The sequence below is a fragment of the Oncorhynchus keta genome, chromosome 1 (genome assembly GCF_023373465.1).
Source record: "Oncorhynchus keta strain PuntledgeMale-10-30-2019 chromosome 1, Oket_V2, whole genome shotgun sequence".
Lineage (NCBI taxonomy): Eukaryota > Metazoa > Chordata > Actinopteri > Salmoniformes > Salmonidae > Oncorhynchus > Oncorhynchus keta.
The window spans coordinates 100,158,003-100,178,316 of record NC_068421.1 but is presented as its reverse complement, the minus strand read 5'-3'; the positions used below and the strand labels follow the sequence as shown (position 1 = coordinate 100,178,316).

Sequence of the window (20,314 nt, the reverse complement as noted above, 5' to 3'; positions counted from 1 at the left end):
GAGAAATGAATAGTAAATTCTGTGGCAACAGCTCTGGTGGACATTCCTGCAGTCAGCAGGCCAATTGCACAATCCCTCAAAACTTGAGACATCTGTGGCATGGTGTTGTGTGACAAAACTGCAGATTTAGAGTGGCCTTTTTAATGTCCCCAGCACAAGGTGCACCTGTGTAATGATCATGCTGTTTAATCAGTTTCTTGATATGCCACACCTGTCAGGTGGATGGATTATCTTGGCAAAGGAGAAATGTTCACTAACAGGGATCTAAACAAATGTGTGCACAAAATTGGAGAGATGAAAGCTTTTTGTGCGTTTTGAACATTTCTGGGATATTTTATTTAAGCTCTTGAACATGGGATCAACACTTTACATGGTGCGTTTATATTTTTGCTCTTATATATATATATATATATATATATATATATATATACACATATATACATACATACGGTGCATTCGGGCGGTGCACAATTGGCCCAGCGTCGTTTGGCCGGGCTAGGCCGTCATTGTAATTCATTTGAAGGTTTAAATTAAAAATACAAAATAAAAATTCTGAATGTGTTCAGACCGCTTGACTTTTTCCACATGTTGTTATGTTACAACCTTATTCTAAAATGTATTAAATTGTTTTTTCACCTCCTCAATCTACACATAATACCCCATAATGACAAAGTGAAAACTTATTTTTGAAAATTTTGCAAATGTATTTTAAAAAAAGTACTGAAATATCACATTTACGTAAGTATTCAGACCTTTTACTTACTACTATAAAATAAAATGTTATTTGTCACATACACATGGTTAGCAGATGTTAATGCGAGTGTAGCGAAATGCGTTTTACTGAGAAGTGGCTTCTTTCTGGCCACTTTACCATAAAGGCCTGATTGGTGGAGTGCTGCAGAGATGGCTGTCCTACTGGAAGGTTCTCCCATCTCCACAGAGGAACTCTGGAGCTCTGTCCGAGTGACCATCGGGTTCTTGGTCACCTTCCTGACCAAGGCCCTTCTACCCCGATTGCTCAGTTTGGCCAGACGGCCAGCTCTAGGAAGAGTCTTGTTGGTTCCAAACCTCTTCCATTTAAGAATGATGGAGGCCACTGTGTCCTTGGGAACCTTCAATGCTACAGATGTGTTTTGGTACCCTTCCCCCGATCTGTGTCACGACACAATCCTGTCTCGGAGCTTAACGGACAATTCTTTCGACCTCATGGCTTGGTTTTTGCTCTGACATTCACTGTCAACTGTGGGACCTTATATAGACAGATGTGTGCCTTTCCAATCAAGTTGTAGAAACATCTCAAGGGGATGATCAATGGAAACAGGATGCACCTGAGCTCAATTGTGAGTCTCATAGCGAAGGGTCTAAATACTTTGTAATAAATTAGCAAACATTTCTAAACACCTGTTTTTGCTTTGTCATTATGGGGTATTGTGTGTAGATTGAGGATTTTGTTTTATTTAATCAATTTTAGAAATAGGCTGTAACTTAACAAATTGTGGAACAGGGGAGGGGCCTGAATACTTTCTGTGTGTGTGTGTGTGTGTGTGTGTGTGTGTGTGTGTGTGTGTGTGCAGTACCAGTAAAAAGTTTGGACATATCTACTCATTCCTCATTTCTTTATTTTTACTATTTTCTACATTGTAGAATAATAGTGAAGACATCAAAACTATGAAATAACACATATGGAATCATGTAACAACCAAAAAAGTGCTTAAAAAATCTAAATATATTTTATATTTGAGATTCCTCAAAATAGCCACCCTTTGCCTTGATGAGGCTTTGCACACTCATGGCATTCTCTCAACCAGCTTCATGAGGTAGTCACCTGGAATGCATTTCAATTAACAGGTGTGCCTTGTTAAAAGTTAATTTGTGGAATTTCTTTCCTTCTTTAATGTGTTTTGAGCCAATCAGTTGTGTTGTGACAAGGTAGGGGTGGTATACAAGGTAGGGGTGGTATACAGGAGATAGCCCTATTTGGTAAAACACCAAGTCCATATTATGGCAAGAACAGCTCAAATAAGTAAAGAAATGACAGTCCATCATTACTTTAAGACATGGTCAGTCCATCTGTAAAATTAAGATCTTTGACAGTTTCTTGAAGTGCAGTCGCAAAAACCATAAAGCGCTGTGATAAAACATGAGGATCTCCACAGGAAAGGAAGAGAATACATTTATTAGAGTTACCAGCCTCAGAAATTGCAGCCCAAATAAATGCTTCACAGAGTTCAAGTACAGACACATCTTAACATCAACTGTTCAGAAGAGACTGCGTGAATCAGGTTTTCATGGTTGAATTGCTGCAAAGAAACCACTACTAAAGGACACCAATAAGAAGAAGAGACTTGTTTGGGCCAAGAAACACGAGCAATGCACATTAGACCGGTGAAAATCTGTCCTTTGGTCTGATGTGTTCTAATTTGAGATTTTTGGTTACAACCACCATGTCTTTGTGAGAAGCTGAGTAAGTGAACGGATGATCTCTGCATGTGTGGTTCCCACCGTGAAGCCTGGAGGAGGAGGTGTGACGGTGTGGGGGTGCTTTGCTGATGACACTGCCTTTAATTTACTTAGAGTTCAAGGCACACTTAACCAGCATGGCTAACACAGCATTCTGCAGCGATACGCCATCCCATCTGGTTTGTGCTTAGTAGGACTATAATTTGTTTTTCAACAGGGCAATGACCCAACACACCTCCAGGCTGTGTCAGAGCTATTTGACCAAGAAGGAGAGTGATTGAGTGCTGCATCAGATGACTTGGCCTCTACAATCACCCGACCTCAACCCAATTGAGATGCTTTGGGAAGACTTGGACCGCAGAGTGAAGGAAAAGCATCCAACAAGTGCTCAGCATATGTGGGAACTTCTTCAAGACTGTTGGAAAAGCATTCCAGCTGAAGCTGGTTGAGAGAATGCCAAGAGAGTATAAAGCTGTGATTTTATTTTATGTTTTATTTATTTCACATTTATTTAACCAGGTAGGCTAGTTGAGAACAAGTTCTCATTTACAACTGCGACCTGGACAAGATAAAGTAAAGCAGTGTGACACAAACAACACAGTTACACATGGAGTAAACAAACATACAGTCAATAATACAATAGAATAAGTCTATACACAGTGTGTGCAAATGAGGTAGGATAATGGAGGTAAGGCAATAAATAGGCCATAGTGGTGAAATAATTACAATACAGCAATTAAACACTGGAGTGATGTGCAAGTAGAGGTACTGTGGTGCAAAGGAGCAAAAAACATTTGTTTAATAACAATATGGGGATGAGGTAGTTGGATGAGCTATTTACAGATGGGCTGTGTACATGTGCAGTGATCTGTGAGCTGATGCTTAAAGTTAGTGAGAGGGAGATATGAGTCTCCAGCTTCAGTGATTTTTGCAGTTCGTTCCAGTCATTGGCAGCAGAGAAGTGGAAGGAAAGGCGGCCAAAGAAGGTGTTGGCTTTGGGGATGACCAGTGAGATATACCTGCTGGAGCGCGTGCTGCTATGGTGACCAGTGAGCTGAGATAAGGCGGAGCTTTACCTAGCAGACTTCTAGATGACCTGGAGCCAGTGGGTTTGGCAACGAATATGTAGCGAGGACCAGCCAATGGTGGGTCGCAGTGGTGGGTAGTATATGGGGCTTTGGTGACCAAACGGATGCCACTGTGATCAAGGCAAAGGGTGGCTACTTTGAATATATATACATACACATATATATATATATATATATATGTATATATATGTATATGTATGTATATATGTATGTGTGTGTGTGTGCACATTTATTTAACACAGGACTGTACTGCCATGAAGCATGATGTAACCGTCTGGGATAAACCACCTCCTATAGACTACTGAGTCTGCTCTGTTCCCATGGCACCATCAACCACTGTATTATGTTCAAGAATAATTGACTGTTTTATTTAGTAATTTATTGTAGCATTTTGATTATGTACAGAGGAGTAGGGTAGAATAGTGTTTTATTCTCAACTGATTTTAGTTTCTGTCTTTCGTCAATACTGCATTTATCAACTACGCTTTATACCTCCACTTTGCAAAGCGCAATATATAATTAACATGACTGTAATTCTATTATCCTATTCATGTCAAATAATCCAAAAGACTGGCCTGATATTTCAGTGAAATAAGGGTGTTGCAGCCTTTCGCTCTGATGATGTTTTGTAAAACTAGCAGCCTTTTGCTCTGATTTTGTTTTGTAAAACTAGCAACCTTTTGCTCTGATGATGTTTTGTAAAACTAGCAGCCTTTTGCTCTGATGATGTTTTGTAAAACTAGCAGCCTTTTGCTCTGATGTTGTTTTGTAAAACTAGCAGCCTTTTGCTCTGATGATCTTTTGTAAAACTGTTGTTTCATGCTGTTTCCTCATCTAGATTCTCTGTCCTGGAGCAGACTTTATTTTTATATTGAGAAGCATTAAGCTTATTGACACCTTGTGAAGACCGAAGAACACTACAGAGTTGCATCACTTATATAAGGAATCAATGGTTAAATGGTTCCTGCTATATTCAAGGAGCACTTTGTTCAACAATGATAAAGACGGATTTAGCAAGGACTAGTCCACATCTGATGTGGCTGAGATGTTCTTTACTCATCTGTAGTAGTTCATCAGGTGCTGCTGTTTTATTAGGTGACCATTACTTCCTGCTTCTACCTCACAAAAGGTTTGAAGGAGTGTGATATAATGGACAGCATAGCCACGATCAGGGTTCAGGGCATTTCCCAAAGGTAAACTAAATGAGTGTTACATCGCTCTATACACACTGCTCCACTGTCTGTCTATCAGATGTGCTGCTTTATATCAAATAAAAGGCTGCTGAACTGAACGTGGGTGTGTTTGTGTGTGGGGTGTCATCAACACTGATCATGTTAATAACGGGGAAGACATCAAATCAAGCTTTATGTACAGTGCATTCGGAAAGTATTCAGAATCCTTTACTTTATGCACATTAATTGCGTTACAGCCTAATTCTAAAATGTATTAAATAATCATCAATCTACAAACAATACCCCAAAATGACAAAGCAAAAACGTTATTTGAAATGTTTTAATAATAATTTAAAAACGAAATACCTTATTTCGGCACACACCTGTCTATATAAGATCTGGGGGAGGGTACCAGCCAATGTCTGGAGCATTGAAGGTCCCCAAGAACACAGTGACCTCCATCATTCTTAAATGGAAGCAGTTTGGAACCACCAAGACTCTTCTTAGAGCTGGCCCCCCAGCCAAACGGAGCAATCGGGAGGAGGGCCTTGGTCGGGGAGGTGCCCAAGAACCCGATGGTCACTCTGACAGTTCCTCTGTGGAGATGGGAGAACCTTCCAGAAGGACAACCATCTCTGCAGCACTCCACCAATCAGGCCTTTATGGTAAAGTGGCCAGTTGGAAGCCGCCACTCTCTATTTTTTTTGGTTTTGTAATGTATTAGTTCCTGCCAAGGCAGCAGCTACTCTTCCTGGGGTTTATTATGGATCCCCATTAGTTCCTGTCAAGGCAGCAGCTACTCTTCCTGGGGTTTATTATGGATCCCCATTAGTTCCTGTCAAGGCAGCAGCTACTCTTCCTGGGGTTTATTATGGATCCCCATTCGTTCCTGCCAAGGCAGCAGCTACTCTTCCTGGGGTTTATTATGGATCCCCATTAGTTTCTGCCAAGGCAGCAGCTACTCATCCTGGGGTTTATTATGGATCCCCATTAGTTCCTGCCAAGGCAGCAGCTACTCTTCCTGGGGTTTATTATGGATCCCCATTAGTTTCTGCCAAGGCAGCAGCTACTCATCCTGGGGTTTATTATGGATCCCCATTAGTTCCTGTCAAGGCAGCAGCTACTCTTCCTGGGGTTTATTATGGATCCCCATTAGTTCCTGCCAAGGCAGCAGCTACTCTTCCTGGGGTTTATTATGGATCCCCATTAGTTCCTGCCAAGGCAGCAGCTACTCTTCCTGGGGTTTATTATGGATCCCCATTAGTTCCTGCCAAGGCAGCAGCTACTCTTCCTGGGGTTTATTATGGATCCCCATTAGTTCCTGCCAAGGCAGCAGCTACTCTTCCTGGGGTTTATTATTGATCCCATTAGCTCCTGTCAAGGCGTAGCTACTCTTCCTGGGGTTTATTATGGATCCCCATTATTTCCTGCCAAGGCAGCAGCTACTCTTCCTGGGGTTTATTACTGATCCCCATTAGTTCCTGCCAAGGCAGCAGCTACTCTTCCCGGGGTCTGACAAAGTGAAGGAAATTTTAAAAACACTACAATACATTCATAACAGATTTCACAACACAATAAGTTTGTCCTCAGGCCCATGGTATACTACCACATATCTACAATGCAAAATCCATGTGTACGTGTGTGTATAGTGCGTAAGTTATCGTGTGTATGTATGCATGTCAGGGCTCTGTGCAAGCCAGTCCAGTTCTTCCACACCGATCTTGACAAACCATTTCTGTATGGACCTTGCTTTGTGCACGGGTGCATTGTCATGCTGAAACTGGAAAGGGCCTTCCCCAAACTGTTGCCACAAAATTGGAAGCACAGAATCGTCTAGAATGTCATTGTATGCTGTCGTGTTAAGATTTCCCTTCACTGGAACTAAGAGGCCTAGTCTGAACCATGAAAAACAGCCCCAGACCATTTTTACAAGCTTCAGCTATGAACTTGTGTGGCCTACCACTTCGCAACTGAGCCCTTGTTGCTCCTAGACATTTCCACTTTACATTAACAGCAGTTACAGTAGACTGGGGTAGCTCTGTTATTTATTTAAGCTGATCCACCCCCTATAAAATAATTAAATAATAAAGCTGATCTAATAATACATGTTTTACACAGTTTCAGTACTACCAAAGCATGTCCAGAAAGGAGACTACGTGACTCAACGGTCACGTGTAATTTTACTGTGGTCATGACTCCCGTTGTGGGGGTAATATGATCCCTTGATCCGAGGGACAATGCCACATATTTTCAGCCTCCTGAGGGGGAGGACAAGTTATCGTGCCTTCTTCGCGACTATGTTAGTGTGTGTGGACCATGATAATTTGTCTCCTCCCGAAAGGCTGTATTATCGTCGTCTGTGATCAGGTGTTGGAGTTGTGGGCGAACAGGGAGTACAGTAGGGGACTGAGCACAAAGCCCTGAGGGGCCCCAGAGTTGATGGTCAGCGTGGGGGGGTGTTATTGCCTACCCTCTAGTACAATACCAATTCATGTTGAAAGTCCCATTTATATTCCTAAAACAAATTAAACATGATGCTGTCGCTGATTCCTGTTCACAAGACACATTGGGCTATTTATCAATGTCAAAACACAGTTTTCAAGGGTCCAAATCAATACCTCATAATGACATCACAATACCTCATAATGACATCACAATACCTCATAATGACATCACAATACCCCATAATGACATCACAATACCCCATGATGACAAAGCAAAAAAAACAGATTTAGAAAAGTATCACATTTATATAAGTATTCAGACTCTTTACTCCGTACTTTGTCGAAGCACCTTTGGCTGCGACTACAGTCTTGAGTCTTGTTAGGTATGACGCTACAAGCTTGGCGCACCTGTATTTGGGGATTTTCTCCCATTCTTCTCTACAGATCCTCAAGCACAGTCAGGTTCCTGCACAGCTATTTTCAGGTCTCTCCAGAGATGTTCGATCGGTTTCAAGTCTGGGCTCTGGCTGGGCCACTCAAGGGCATTCAGAGATTGTACCAAAGCCACTCCTGCGTTGTCTTGGCTGTGTGCTTAGGGTCGTTGTCCTATTCGAAGGTGAACCTTTGACCCAGTCTGAGGTCATGAGTGCTCTGGAGCAGGTTTTCATCAAGGATCTCTCTGTACTTTGCTCCATTCATCTTTCCCTCTATCCTGACTATTCTCCCAGTCCATGCCGCTGAAAAACATTCCCACAGCATGATGCTGCCACCACCATGCTTCACCGTAGGGATGGTGCCAGGTTTCATCCAGACTTCACTCTTGGCATTCAGGCCAAAGAGTTCAATCTTTGTTTCATCAGACCAGAGAATCTTGTTTCTCATGGTCTGAGAGTCCTTTTCGTGCCTTTCGGCAAACTCAAAGCGGGCTGTCATGTGCCTTTTACTGAGCAGTGACTTCCGTCTGGCCACACTACCATAAAGGTCTGATTGGTAGAGTGATGCAGAGATGGTTGTCCTTCTGGAAGGTTCTCCCATCTCCACAGAGGAACTCTGGAGCTCTGTCAGAGTGACCATCAGGTTCTTGGGCACCTCCCTGACCAAGGCCCTTCTCCCCAGATTGCTCAGTTTGGCCAGGCAGCCAGCTCTAGGAAGAGTCTTGGTGGTTCCAAAGTTCTTCGATTTAAGAATGATGGAGGCCACTGTGTTCTTGGGGAGTTTCACTTTCAGATAATCCTGTCTCTGAGCTCTACAGACAATTCATTCGACCTCATGGTTTGGTTTTTGCTCTGACATGCACTGTCAACTGTGGGACCTTATATAGACAGGTGTGTGCCTTTCCAAATCATGTCCAATCAATTTAATTTACCACAGGTAGACACCAATCAAGTTGTAGAAACATCTCAATGTTCAATGGAAACAGGATGCACCTAGCTTAATTTCGAGTCTCATTGCAAAGGGTCTGAATACTTTGTTTTTTAACTTTTTATGAATTACCAAACATTTCTAAAACCCTGTTTTTGCTTGGTCATTACGGGGTATTGTGTGTAGATTGATGATTTCTTTTATTTTTAAATCAATTTTAGAATTAGGCTGCAATGTAACAAGCTTAAAATTGGCTCATTCATAATATAATAATAATAATAATAATAATAATATCATTCATCCCCCCTCTCCCCTGTTACTATTCCCCAGGTCGTTGGTGTAAATGACAACATGTTCTCAGTCCACTTACACGGTAGTTGGGCTCTGAATACTTTCTGAATGCACTGTACATTTTGAAATGTTGCATTTTGGTACGGGGTTCACCAAAACAGAAAGAGAAACGCAACACTGTTTTGTCAGTCATCAATTATCAAGTTGGAAACAATTGCGCAAGAGGGAGATGAGGTTGCACGTCCTGTTAAAATGAACACAGCTCAAAAAAACATTTACGTAATCTGTGAATAATGTGTACATTACTGGTAGGAGGACAGTTTGTAGAAGACAGCTAGCTACAGCCAACGCGGTTGTGTAACGCAACACTTCCTTCCATCAATATCACGCTGAAACCAATAGAACAGGGGGAAACGGTTGGGGGTCGAGCTGTTTAAACTGACACTACTCAAAGGCCACACGGGAACTTGGAATAACCTATACATGGTTGGTTAGATGGGAACTTGGAATAACCTATACATGGTTGGTTAGATGGGAACTTGGAATAACCTATACATGGTTGGTTAGATGGGAACTTGGAATAACCTATACATGGTTGGTTAGATGGGAACTTGGAATAACCTATACATGGTTGGTTAGATGGGAACTTGGAATAACCTATACATGGTTGGTTAGATGGGAACTTGGAATAACCTATACATGGTTGGTTAGATGGGAACTTGGAATAACCTATACATGGTTGGTTAGATGGGAACTTGGAATAACCTATACATGGTTGGTTAGATGGGAACTTGGAATAACCTATACATGGTTGGTTAGATGGGAACTTGGAATAACCTATACATGGTTGGTTAGATGGGAACTTGCAGAAGGCTTCTATTTATATTTTGGAATAGTGGTTGCAGGAGGCTGCCATCACGGAAAGGTAACAAAACACTTTCTGTTAGGTAACCTCAAGGACGCCATAGGATATCAACAGTTGCACATTTGTATTTGCTATTTAAGTGATAGTTTGACTGTCAAATCAGTGTATTGCTGTGTGGCCAGCAACTTTTCTAGAGAGACCGCCCCAAATTATTAGTGCCATTTGAGAAAGAAAATGAAAGCTGTGTTTGAAGTTCTGTGACCGCCAGCATGTCTGACAAAATCAACAGTACAAACCCAAAGATATTGATCGGTTTTAAGCAATTGATCTTCTGTCCTACTGTTGGGTATAAACGTTTATCCTATGATCACCCATCTGAGGTATAAAAATAATAATATCACATATTTCTCGCTAGTTTAACCATTTAGAGAATTTAAAAAATGCTCCTAAACACAATTTAACCAGCGCCTCTAGACTAGTGCCTCCACAGGGTCTGTGCAGCAGGTTGAACATCCAGGTGCTCTAGACTAGAGCCTCCACAGGGTCTGTGCAGCAGGCTGAACATCCAGGTGCTCTAGACTAGAGCCTCCACAGGGTCTGTGCAGCAGGTTGAACATCCAGGTGCTCTAGACTAGAGCCTCCACAGGGTCTGTGCAGCAGGCTGAACATCCAGGTGCTCTAGACTAGAGCCTCCACAGGGTCTGTGCAGCAGGCTGAACATCCAGGTGCTCTAGACTAGAGCCTCCACAGGGTCTGTGCAGCAGGCTGAACATCCAGGTGCTCTAGACTAGAGCCTCCACAGGGTCTGTGCAGCAGGCTGAACATCCAGGTGCTCTAGACTAGAGCCTCCACAGGGTCTCTGCAGCAGGCTGAACATCCAGGTGCTCTAGACTAGAGCCTCCACAGGGTCTCTGCAGCAGGCTGAACATCCAGGTGCTCTAGACTAGAGCCTCCACAGGGTCTGTGCAGCAGGCTGAACATCCAGGTGCTCTAGACTAGAGCCTCCACAGGGTCTGTGCAGCAGGCTGAACATCCAGGTGCTCTAGACTAGAGCCTCCACAGGGTCTGTGCAGCAGGCTGAACATCCAGGTGCTCTAGACTAGAGCCTCCACAGGGTCTGTGCAGCAGGCTGAACATCCAGGTGCTCTAGACTAGAGCCTCCACAGGGTCTGTGCAGCAGGCTGAACATCCAGGTGCTCTAGACTAGAGCCTCCACAGGGTCTCTGCAGCAGGCTGAACATCCAGGTGCTCTAGACTAGAGCCTCCACAGGGTCTGTGCAGCAGGCTGAACATCCAGGTGCTCTAGACTAGAGCCTCCACAGGGTCTATGCAGCAGGCTGAACATCCAGGTGCTCTAGACTAGAGCCTCCACAGGGTCTGTGCAGCAGGCTGAACATCCAGGTGCTCTAGACTAGAGCCTCCACAGGGTCTGTGCAGCAGGCTGAACATCCAGGTGCTCTAGACTAGAGCCTCCACAGGGTCTGTGCAGCAGGCTGAACATCCAGGTGCTCTAGACTAGAGCCTCCACAGGGTCTGTGCAGCAGGCTGAACATCCAGGTGCTCCAGACTAGAGCCTCCACAGGGTCTGTGCAGCAGGCTGAACATCCAGGTGCTCCAGACTAGAGCCTCCACAGGGTCTGTGCAGCAGGTTGAACATCCAGGTGCTCTAGACTAGAGCCTCCACAGGGTCTGTGCAGCAGGGTGAACATCCAGGTGCTCTAGACTAGAGCCTCCACAGGGTCTGTGCAGCAGGCTGAACATCCAGGTGCTCTAGACTAGAGCCTCCACAGGGTCTCTGCAGCAGGCTGAACATCCAGGTGCTCTAGACTAGAGCCTCCACAGGGTCTGTGCAGCAGGCTGAACATCCAGGTGCTCTAGACTAGAGCCTCCACAGGGTCTCTGCAGCAGGCTGAACATCCAGGTGCTCTAGACTAGAGCCTCCACAGGGTCTGTGCAGCAGGCTGAACATCCAGGTGCTCTAGACTAGAGCCTCCACAGGGTCTGTGCAGCAGGCTGAACATCCAGGTGCTCTAGACTAGAGCCTCCACAGGGTCTGTGCAGCAGGCTGAACATCCAGGTGCTCTAGACTAGAGCCTCCACAGGGTCTCTGCAGCAGGCTGAACATCCAGGTGCTCTAGACTAGAGCCTCCACAGGGTCTGTGCAGCAGGCTGAACATCCAGGTGCTCTAGACTAGAGCCTCCACAGGGTCTGTGCAGCAGGCTGAACATCCAGGTGCTCTAGACTAGAGCCTCCACAGGGTCTGTGCAGCAGGCTGAACATCCAGGTGCTCTAGACTAGAGCCTCCACAGGGTCTGTGCAGCAGGCTGAACATCCAGGTGCTCTAGACTAGAGCCTCCACAGGGTCTGTGCAGCAGGCTGAACATCCAGGTGCTCTAGACTAGAGCCTCCACAGGGTCTGTGCAGCAGGCTGAACATCCAGGTGCTCTAGACTAGAGCCTCCACAGGGTCTGTGCAGCAGGCTGAACATCCAGGTGCTCTAGACTAGAGCCTCCACAGGGTCTGTGCAGCAGGCTGAACGTTTTATATTGTCCTAAAAAAAACTTAAGAGTTCCCTCTGGTTCATTCAGCCATTCCTATGGGGAAAATGAATGGGGAAAGAATAGGGTTTTGGGATAAATGGCAAAAATAAGGTCAGGTTTAGGAGATGTTATCGGTTTTGTTAACACAACCTTTATAAATGCTTAAGCTTATCCACCATTAGGTGGGGTTGGATAGTGTTAAACGCACTACTGCAGTCAATGTATACAATTTTCACTAGGCTTTTTGCCTGTTCTAAATATTGGTAGATATTCTTCAGCAAGACCAGTAACACACCTGGAGGCCCTCACCACATGGTGGGACTGTAATGTAGGCAGCAGTTTGTCATCTCACTGATTTGAGGAATATAATACTTCCCCTTGAATACAATTCAAGTGGTAATTGATTGTAACTTTATCCAGCACATCTTCCATTGAAGACCGGGTATGGGCACATAACAGAAAACGCTCCCTCTATGAAATATTGAGGATTTGTGGGCAAATAGGGTCATTGGAAACGGTACCAGGGAAACCTAACCAAAGAATGGATTGCTGTCATACCTTGTCCATAGACTGCTTACATGATAAGGAAACCAGTATGTAATTCCGTAATTTGGGTGAACTATCCCTTTAAGAGCTCTAGCTCAGAATAATACAGCCATTTTGTAACATTTGTATCGTGGATTCCTCAATGGTTTCTATTGTTCTCTAAATCTCATGAACTCTTAAGTAGTGAAACTGATTAATGGACTATTTAATTCTGCAAATCAGATTAACGGTGCCAGCATACAAACTATAAAAATAAACTAACTACCAGCCAATGACGAGCCAATATTAACTTTGTATTTTAATAGAGAATGTATCAACATTACACAGTAAACCATGGACTCTTCAGAGACAGGAGAATGTATCAACATTTTAGTGATAATGCCAGAGAAGCCAGTGTTTTGAGGATATATTGGCACGGGTGTTGTTTGGCCCAGCAAACCATGCCGATATATCCTCCAAACACCAGCTTCAAGGGAACTATCACTTTTATACAAAGGTTTACCAACATATTCAAATAAATGATAGACATGTTTTCATTAACTTTATTTTAATGAATTTATTCATACTATTTAATCCTTCCACAAGATATAGTCCTGAGACAAATCAACAGTTGCTACCCAAGCTGCCTGGTCGTTCGTTCTATCGGTTCGGTTGCCAGAGACGCGACCCAGTCGTTCAGTCTTTTTGTTCTGTATCTATGGACGCGACCCAGTCGTTCAGTCTTTTTGTTCTGTATCTATGGACGTATCCCAGTCGTTCAGTCTTTTTGTTCTGTATCTATGGACTTGTCCCAGTCGTTCAGTCTTTTTGTTCAATATCTATGGAGGGGACCCAGTCGTTCGTTCTAAATGTTCCATACTGGCTGGCAACGTTCTTCTCCCTTGCTTTCTAGCTAGCCAACTACGGCTAATTTACAGTCACGTCAAACAGTGCAACCAGAATAACAACAAAGGAGGTGCATTTGTTTAAGCAGTTTTCTAATGACATTTATTTGGATACATCCATAACACTGAGCTAATGATGGGCGATTTCACCTGGTGTAGAAAATGTGCTCTCTCGTCAGGACACTGTTGTTTAGAGGAGCCAACAAGACAGCTAACACAATAACTTCAAAGAGGAGCCAACAAGACAGCTAACACAATGACTTCAAACCAGGAAAGATAAACTAGCTGCACTTTGATTCATTTTACCTGTTTTCTATTGATAGTTCTTTGTATTTACAGTTGAAGTCGGAAATGTATATACACCTTAGCCAAATACATTTAATGTCAGAATAAGAGTAGAGATTGACTTATTTGAGCTTTTATTTATTTCATCACATTCCCAGTGGGTCAGAAGCTCACATACATTCAATTAGTATTTGGTAGCATTGCCTTTAAATTTTAACTTTGGTCAAACGTTTTGGGTAGCCTTCCACAATCTTCCCACAATAAGTTGGGTGAATTTTGGCCCATTCCTCCTGACAGAGCTGGTGTAACCGAGTCAGGTTTGTAAGGCCTCCTTGCTCGCACAGTTCTGCCCACACATTTTCTATGGGATTGAGGTCAGGGCTTTGTGATGTCCACTCCAATATCTTGACTTTGTTGTCCTTAAGCCATTTTGCGAAAACTTTGGAAGTATGCTTGGGGTCATTGTCCATTTGGAAGACCCATTTGTGACCAAGCTTTAACTTCCTGACTGATGTCTTGATGTTGCTTTAATATATCCACATAATTTTCCATCCACATAATTTTCCTTCCTCATGATGCCATCTATTTTGTGAAGGGCACCAGTACGTTCTGCAGCAAAGCACCCCCACAACATGATGCTGCCACCACTGTGCTTCACGGTTGGGATGGTGTTCTTCGGCTTGCAAACCTCCCTTTTTTCCCTCCAAACATATCGATGGCCAAACAGACCAGAGGACATTTCTCCAAAAAGTATGATCTTTGTCCCCATGTGCAGTTGCAAACCGTAGTCTGGCTTTTTTATAGCGGTTTTGGAGCAGTGGCTTCTTCCTTGCTGAGCGCCCTTTCAGGTTGTGTTGATATAAAACTCATTTTACTGTGGATATAGATACTTTTGTACCTGTTTCCTCCAGCATCTTCACAAGGTCCTTCCTTTGCTGTTGTTCTGGGATTGATTTGCACTTTTCGCACCAAAGTACGTCCATCTCTAGGAGACAGAACGTGTCTCCTTCCTGAGCAGTATGACGGCTACGTGGTCCCATGGTGTTTATACTTGCATACTATTGTTTGTACAGATGAACGTGGTAGCTTCGGGTGTTTGGAAAGTGCTCACAAGGATGACTTTCTAAGGTCTTGGCTGATTTCTTTTGATTTTCCCCACGATGTCAAGCAAAGAGGCACTGAGATTGAAGGTAGGCCTTGAAATACATCCACAGGTACACTTCCAATTGACTCAAATTATGTCAATTAGCCTATCAGAAGCTTCTAAAGCCATGGCATCATTTTCAGCAATTTTCCAAGCTGTTTAAAGGCAGTCAACTTAGTGTATGTAAACTTCTGACCCACTGGAATTGTGATACAGTGAATTAATCAGTCTGTAAACAATTGTTGGGAAAATTACTTGTGTCATGCACAAAGTAGATGTCCTAACCAACTTGCCAAAACTATAGTTTGTTAAAAACAGATGTGTGGAGTGGTTGAAAAACGAGTTTTAACTGTATGTAAACTTCAGACTTCAACTGTATACATAAAAATGATGCTGATTCATGATTTTGACTGGCTGAGAAAAGCTGCCTGCCTGTCTGTCTCATCCCGACACCCAACACGTTCATCACTATGGGACAGATGGAGATTGAATTTGAATATTGAAACAATGTTGCAAATGTCTGAGAGACAGACAGCAACGTTTATACAAATCACCTCTGTTAAAACTAAATGTTAGTCTAAAAGACATGTGAGCTGGGCTGATGAGACAGTGGAATGCTCAGTCAGATGGAACAGAGTAAATGGGCATTTTAACGGCATAGATTTTGCCGGTAGTCACTTGTGGAATAGACCGGCTGGAATGCAGATTTAACCAATCAGCATTCAGGATTAGACCCACAGTATACACAGTAAACCATGGCCTCTTCAGATAGACAACAAACAGTGGAATCAGCTGATGGAAGTATGTGAGAAACTGAAAATGTAGACCAATGACCTCTGACGATGTAGCCGTAGTCCTGTGTGGATCAGTTGGTAAAGCATGGCGCTTTAGGGGGCTGAGGATGAGGAGCCAGGTGCTGGAGGGACCATGTGCTGGGGGAGGGGCTCCGCATGCAGAGTGGACAGGACAGCAGTGGAGTGGTGACAGTAGCTGACAGCAGTAGTGGACGTTTAGTACACAGGCACATTAAAGTACTCATGACGGGGCTGAGGGAAGAAAGATGCACACAGCTGTAAGACAACAGCCATCCCAGGTCCCACCCCTACCCACGACAGATAGACACATACAGCATCCACATGACTGGGCAATGAGAGGGAGCAGGACAGGGAGCAGCAGGCAGAGCTTCATAGAGTGATAGACTACAGACCTGCACACTGTGAATAAAGGCCTTTATAATAATAATAGGGTTTTGAAGAACAGTTAAAAAGGTTCTGTAAAGGCAAACTATCAATGTTGGCTTTAACCTAAGATTTGTTTAAAGTGCTAAACAGACTTCACAAGACTACAGGTTAGACAAGTGTACACAGAGACAAAAACACAGACACAAACCCTCACACACTTTTTTTCCAGTGACATAAAAACATTTAGCCTTCCACGAATACAAAACGTTACAACAGACGGGAACAGATATGGGTTTGATGCACAACAACAGACTTCATAACTAGGGGTTGAGACAGGACCAACAGACTTCATAACTAGGGGTTGGACAGGACCAACAGACTTCATAACTAGGGGTTGAGACAGGAAGAACAGACTTCATAACTAGGGGTTGAGACAGGACCAACAGACTTCATAACTAGGGGTTGGACAGGACCAACAGACTTCATAACTAGGGGTTGGACAGGACCAACAGACTTCATAACTAGGGGTTGGACAGGACCAACAGACTTCATAACTAGGGGTTGGACAGGACCAACAGACTTCATAACTAGGGGTTGGACAGGACCAACAGACTTCATAACTAGGGGTTGGACAGGACCAACAGACTTCATAACTAGGGGTTTGATGCACAACAACAGACTTCATAACTAGGGGTTTGATGCACAACAACAGACTTCATAACTAGGGGGTTGATGCACAACAACAGACTTCATAACTAGGGGTTTGATGCACAACAACAGACTTCATAACTAGGGGTTTGATGCACAACAACAGACTTCATAACTAGGGGTTTGATGCACAACAACAGACTTCATAACTAGGGGTTGGACAGGACCAACAGACTTCATAACTAGGGGTTGGACAGGACCAACAGACTTCATAACTAGGGGTTGATGCACAACAACAGACTTCATAACTAGGGGTTGGACAGGACCAACAGACTTCATAACTAGGGTTTGATGCACAACAACAGACTTCATAACTAGGGGTTGGACAGGACCAACAGACTTCATAACTAGGGGTTGGGACAGGAACAACAGACTTCATAACTAGGGTTTGATGCACAACAACAGACTTCATAACTAGGGGTTGGACAGGAACAACAGACTTCATAACTAGGGTTTGATGCACAACAACAGACTTCATAACTAGGGGTTGGACAGGACCAACAGACTTCATAACTAGGGGTTGAGACAGGACCAACAGACTTCATAACTAGGGGTTGAGACAGGACCAACAGACTTCATAACTAGGGGTTGAGACAGGACCAACAGACTTCATAACTAGGGGTTGAGACAGGACCAACAGACTTCATAACTAGGGGTTGAGACAGGACCAACAGACTTCATAACTAGGGGTTGAGACACGACCAACAGACTTCATAACTAGGGGTTGAGACAGGACCAACAGACTTCATAACTAGGGGTTGAGACAGGACCAACAGACTTCATAACTAGGGGTTGAGACAGGACCAACAGACTTCATAACTAGGGGTTGAGACAGGACCAACAGACTTCATAACTAGGGGTTGAGACAGGACCAACAGACTTCATAACTAGGGGTTGGACAGGACCAACAGACTTCATAACTAGGGGTTGAGACACGACCAACAGACTTCATAACTAGGGTTGGACAGGACCAACAGACTTCATAACTAGGGGTTGGGATAGGACCAACAGACTTCATAACTAGGGGTTTGATGCACAACAACAGACTTCATAACTAGGGTTTGATGCACAACAACAGACTTCATAACTAGGGGTTGGACAGGACCAACAGACTTCATAACTAGGGGTTTGATGCACAACAACAGACTTCATAACTATGGGTTTGATGCACAACAACAGACTTCATAACTAGGGGTTGGGACAGGACCAACAGACTTCATAACTAGGGGTTGGGACAGGACCAACAGACTTCATAACTAGGGGTTGGGACAGGACCAACAGACTTCATAACTAGGGGTTGGACAGGACCAACAGACTTCATAACTAGGGGTTGGACAGGACCAACAGACTTCATAACTAGGGGTTGAGACAGGACCAACAGACTTCATAACTAGGGGTTGAGACAGGACCAACAGACTTCATAACTAGGGGTTGGGACAGGACCAACAGACTTCATAACTAGGGGTTGGACAGGACCAACAGACTTCATAACTAGGGGTTGAGACAGGACCAACAGACTTCATAACTAGGGGTTGAGACAGGACCAACAGACTTCATAACTAGGGGTTGAGACAGGACCAACAGACTTCATAACTAGGGGTTGAGACAGGACCAACAGACTTCATAACTAGGGGTTGAGACAGGACCAACAGACTTCATAACTAGGGGTTGAGACAGGACCAACAGACTTCATAACTAGGGGTTGAGACAGGACCAACAGACTTCATAACTAGGGGTTGAGACAGGACCAACAGACTTCATAACTAGGGGTTGGACAGGACCAACAGACTTCATAACTAGGGGTTTGATGCACAACAACAGACTTCATAACTAGGGGTTGGGACAGGACCAACAGACTTCATAACTAGGGGTTGAGACAGGACCAACAGACTTCATAACTAGGGGTTGGACAGGACCAACAGACTTCATAACTAGGGGTTGGACAGGACCAACAGACTTCATAACTAGGGGTTTGATGCACAACAACAGACTTCATAACTAGGGGTTGGGACAGGACCAACAGACTTCATAACTAGGGGTTGAGACAGGACCAACAGACTTCATAACTAGGGGTTGGACAGGACCAACAGACTTCATAACTAGGGGTTTGATGCACAACAACAGACTTCATAACTAGGGGTTGAGACAGGACCAACAGACTTCATAACTAGGGGTTGGACAGGACCAACAGACTTCATAACTAGGGGTTGAGACAGGACCAACAGACTTCATAACTAGGGGTTGAGACAGGACCAACAGACTTCATAACTAGGGGTTGGGACAGGACCAACAGACTTCATAACTAGGGGTTGGGACAGGACCAACAGACTTCATAACTAGGGGTTGGGACAGGACCAACAGACTTCATAACTAGGGGTTGGGACAGGACCAACAGACTTCATAACTAGGGGTTGAGACAGGACCAACAGACTTCATAACTAGGGGTTGAGACAGGACCAACAGACTTCATAACTAGGGGTTGAGACAGGACCAACAGACTTCATAACTAGGGGTTGAGACAGGACCAACAGACTTCATAACTAGGGGTTGAGACAGGACCAACAGACTTCATAACTAGGGGTTGATGCACGACTAGGGTTGCAAAGGGTCGGAATCTTCCTGGAAATATTTCATGGGAAGTTAAGCCCAAGAATTTGGGGAAATTTGCTTTTTTGTGGGATACACGTAAGGCCTTAAGGCCTAGGTCTTGTAGCATATTGTGGTTAAACTATCCCCAATTCAATGGAATTGTAACCCTCTGCATGCACAGCGCATTATTCCATCACATGCACAGTGCATTATTCCATCACATGCACAGCTGATTCTCAAGATCTTGAACACTAATGAGATGCCATTGAGCCCACACTACTACACTGTCTGAGCCAAGGACTGCATGCTTTCTGCTAAGTTTTGATTACAATACTGGGTGGGGGGAATATATTTTATGACATGCATGCTTTTTTGTTAATTAGTAAATAGTAGCCTACAGCGAAGTGTGTTTAAATCATTTCTAACTTGTTAATTTCTGATAGTTAGTTTTTGCTACCATGTGGGTTTTACCTTGATTGAGACTGCTAATTGAGGAGTGTTAATTCACCTGTTTCCATACTAAAACATTTATCTTACAAAGGAGTTGTTTAATCTAATCGAACTATTTATCTGTACATGGAATTGTATGTTTTTTTAAACTTATTTTTCCCTAATCTTTACAGGAAAATGCCACAGGCACTATCTGATGTGTGGAGACATTTCCCTGCAGCTCATGTAGAAGAAAAAGCTGTGTACATTTGAAAATACTGTACCAAATCATATGTGAAGAATGCAACAAAGATGCAGAATCATC

The 20,314-nt window shown here is 43.7% G+C and overlaps 1 protein-coding gene across 2 annotated transcripts in view; it reads right to left on the bottom strand.

Annotated features, from left to right (window-relative positions):
- Window positions 1–13,054: 13,054 nt before the first annotated feature.
- The window catches only part of LOC118379531 (AP-1 complex subunit sigma-2-like), a 48,967-nt gene continuing 41,707 nt past the window's right edge, over window positions 13,055–20,314 (bottom strand). For both annotated transcript variants that reach the window (XM_052468980.1, XM_052468988.1), the window contains one exon: window positions 13,055–16,128. Coding sequence is in view for 1 of the 2 variants with exons in the window: in XM_052468988.1 (XP_052324948.1) it covers window positions 16,093–16,128 (36 nt within the window). In the remaining variant the exon portion in view is untranslated. The remainder of the gene's footprint in view (window positions 16,129–20,314) is intronic.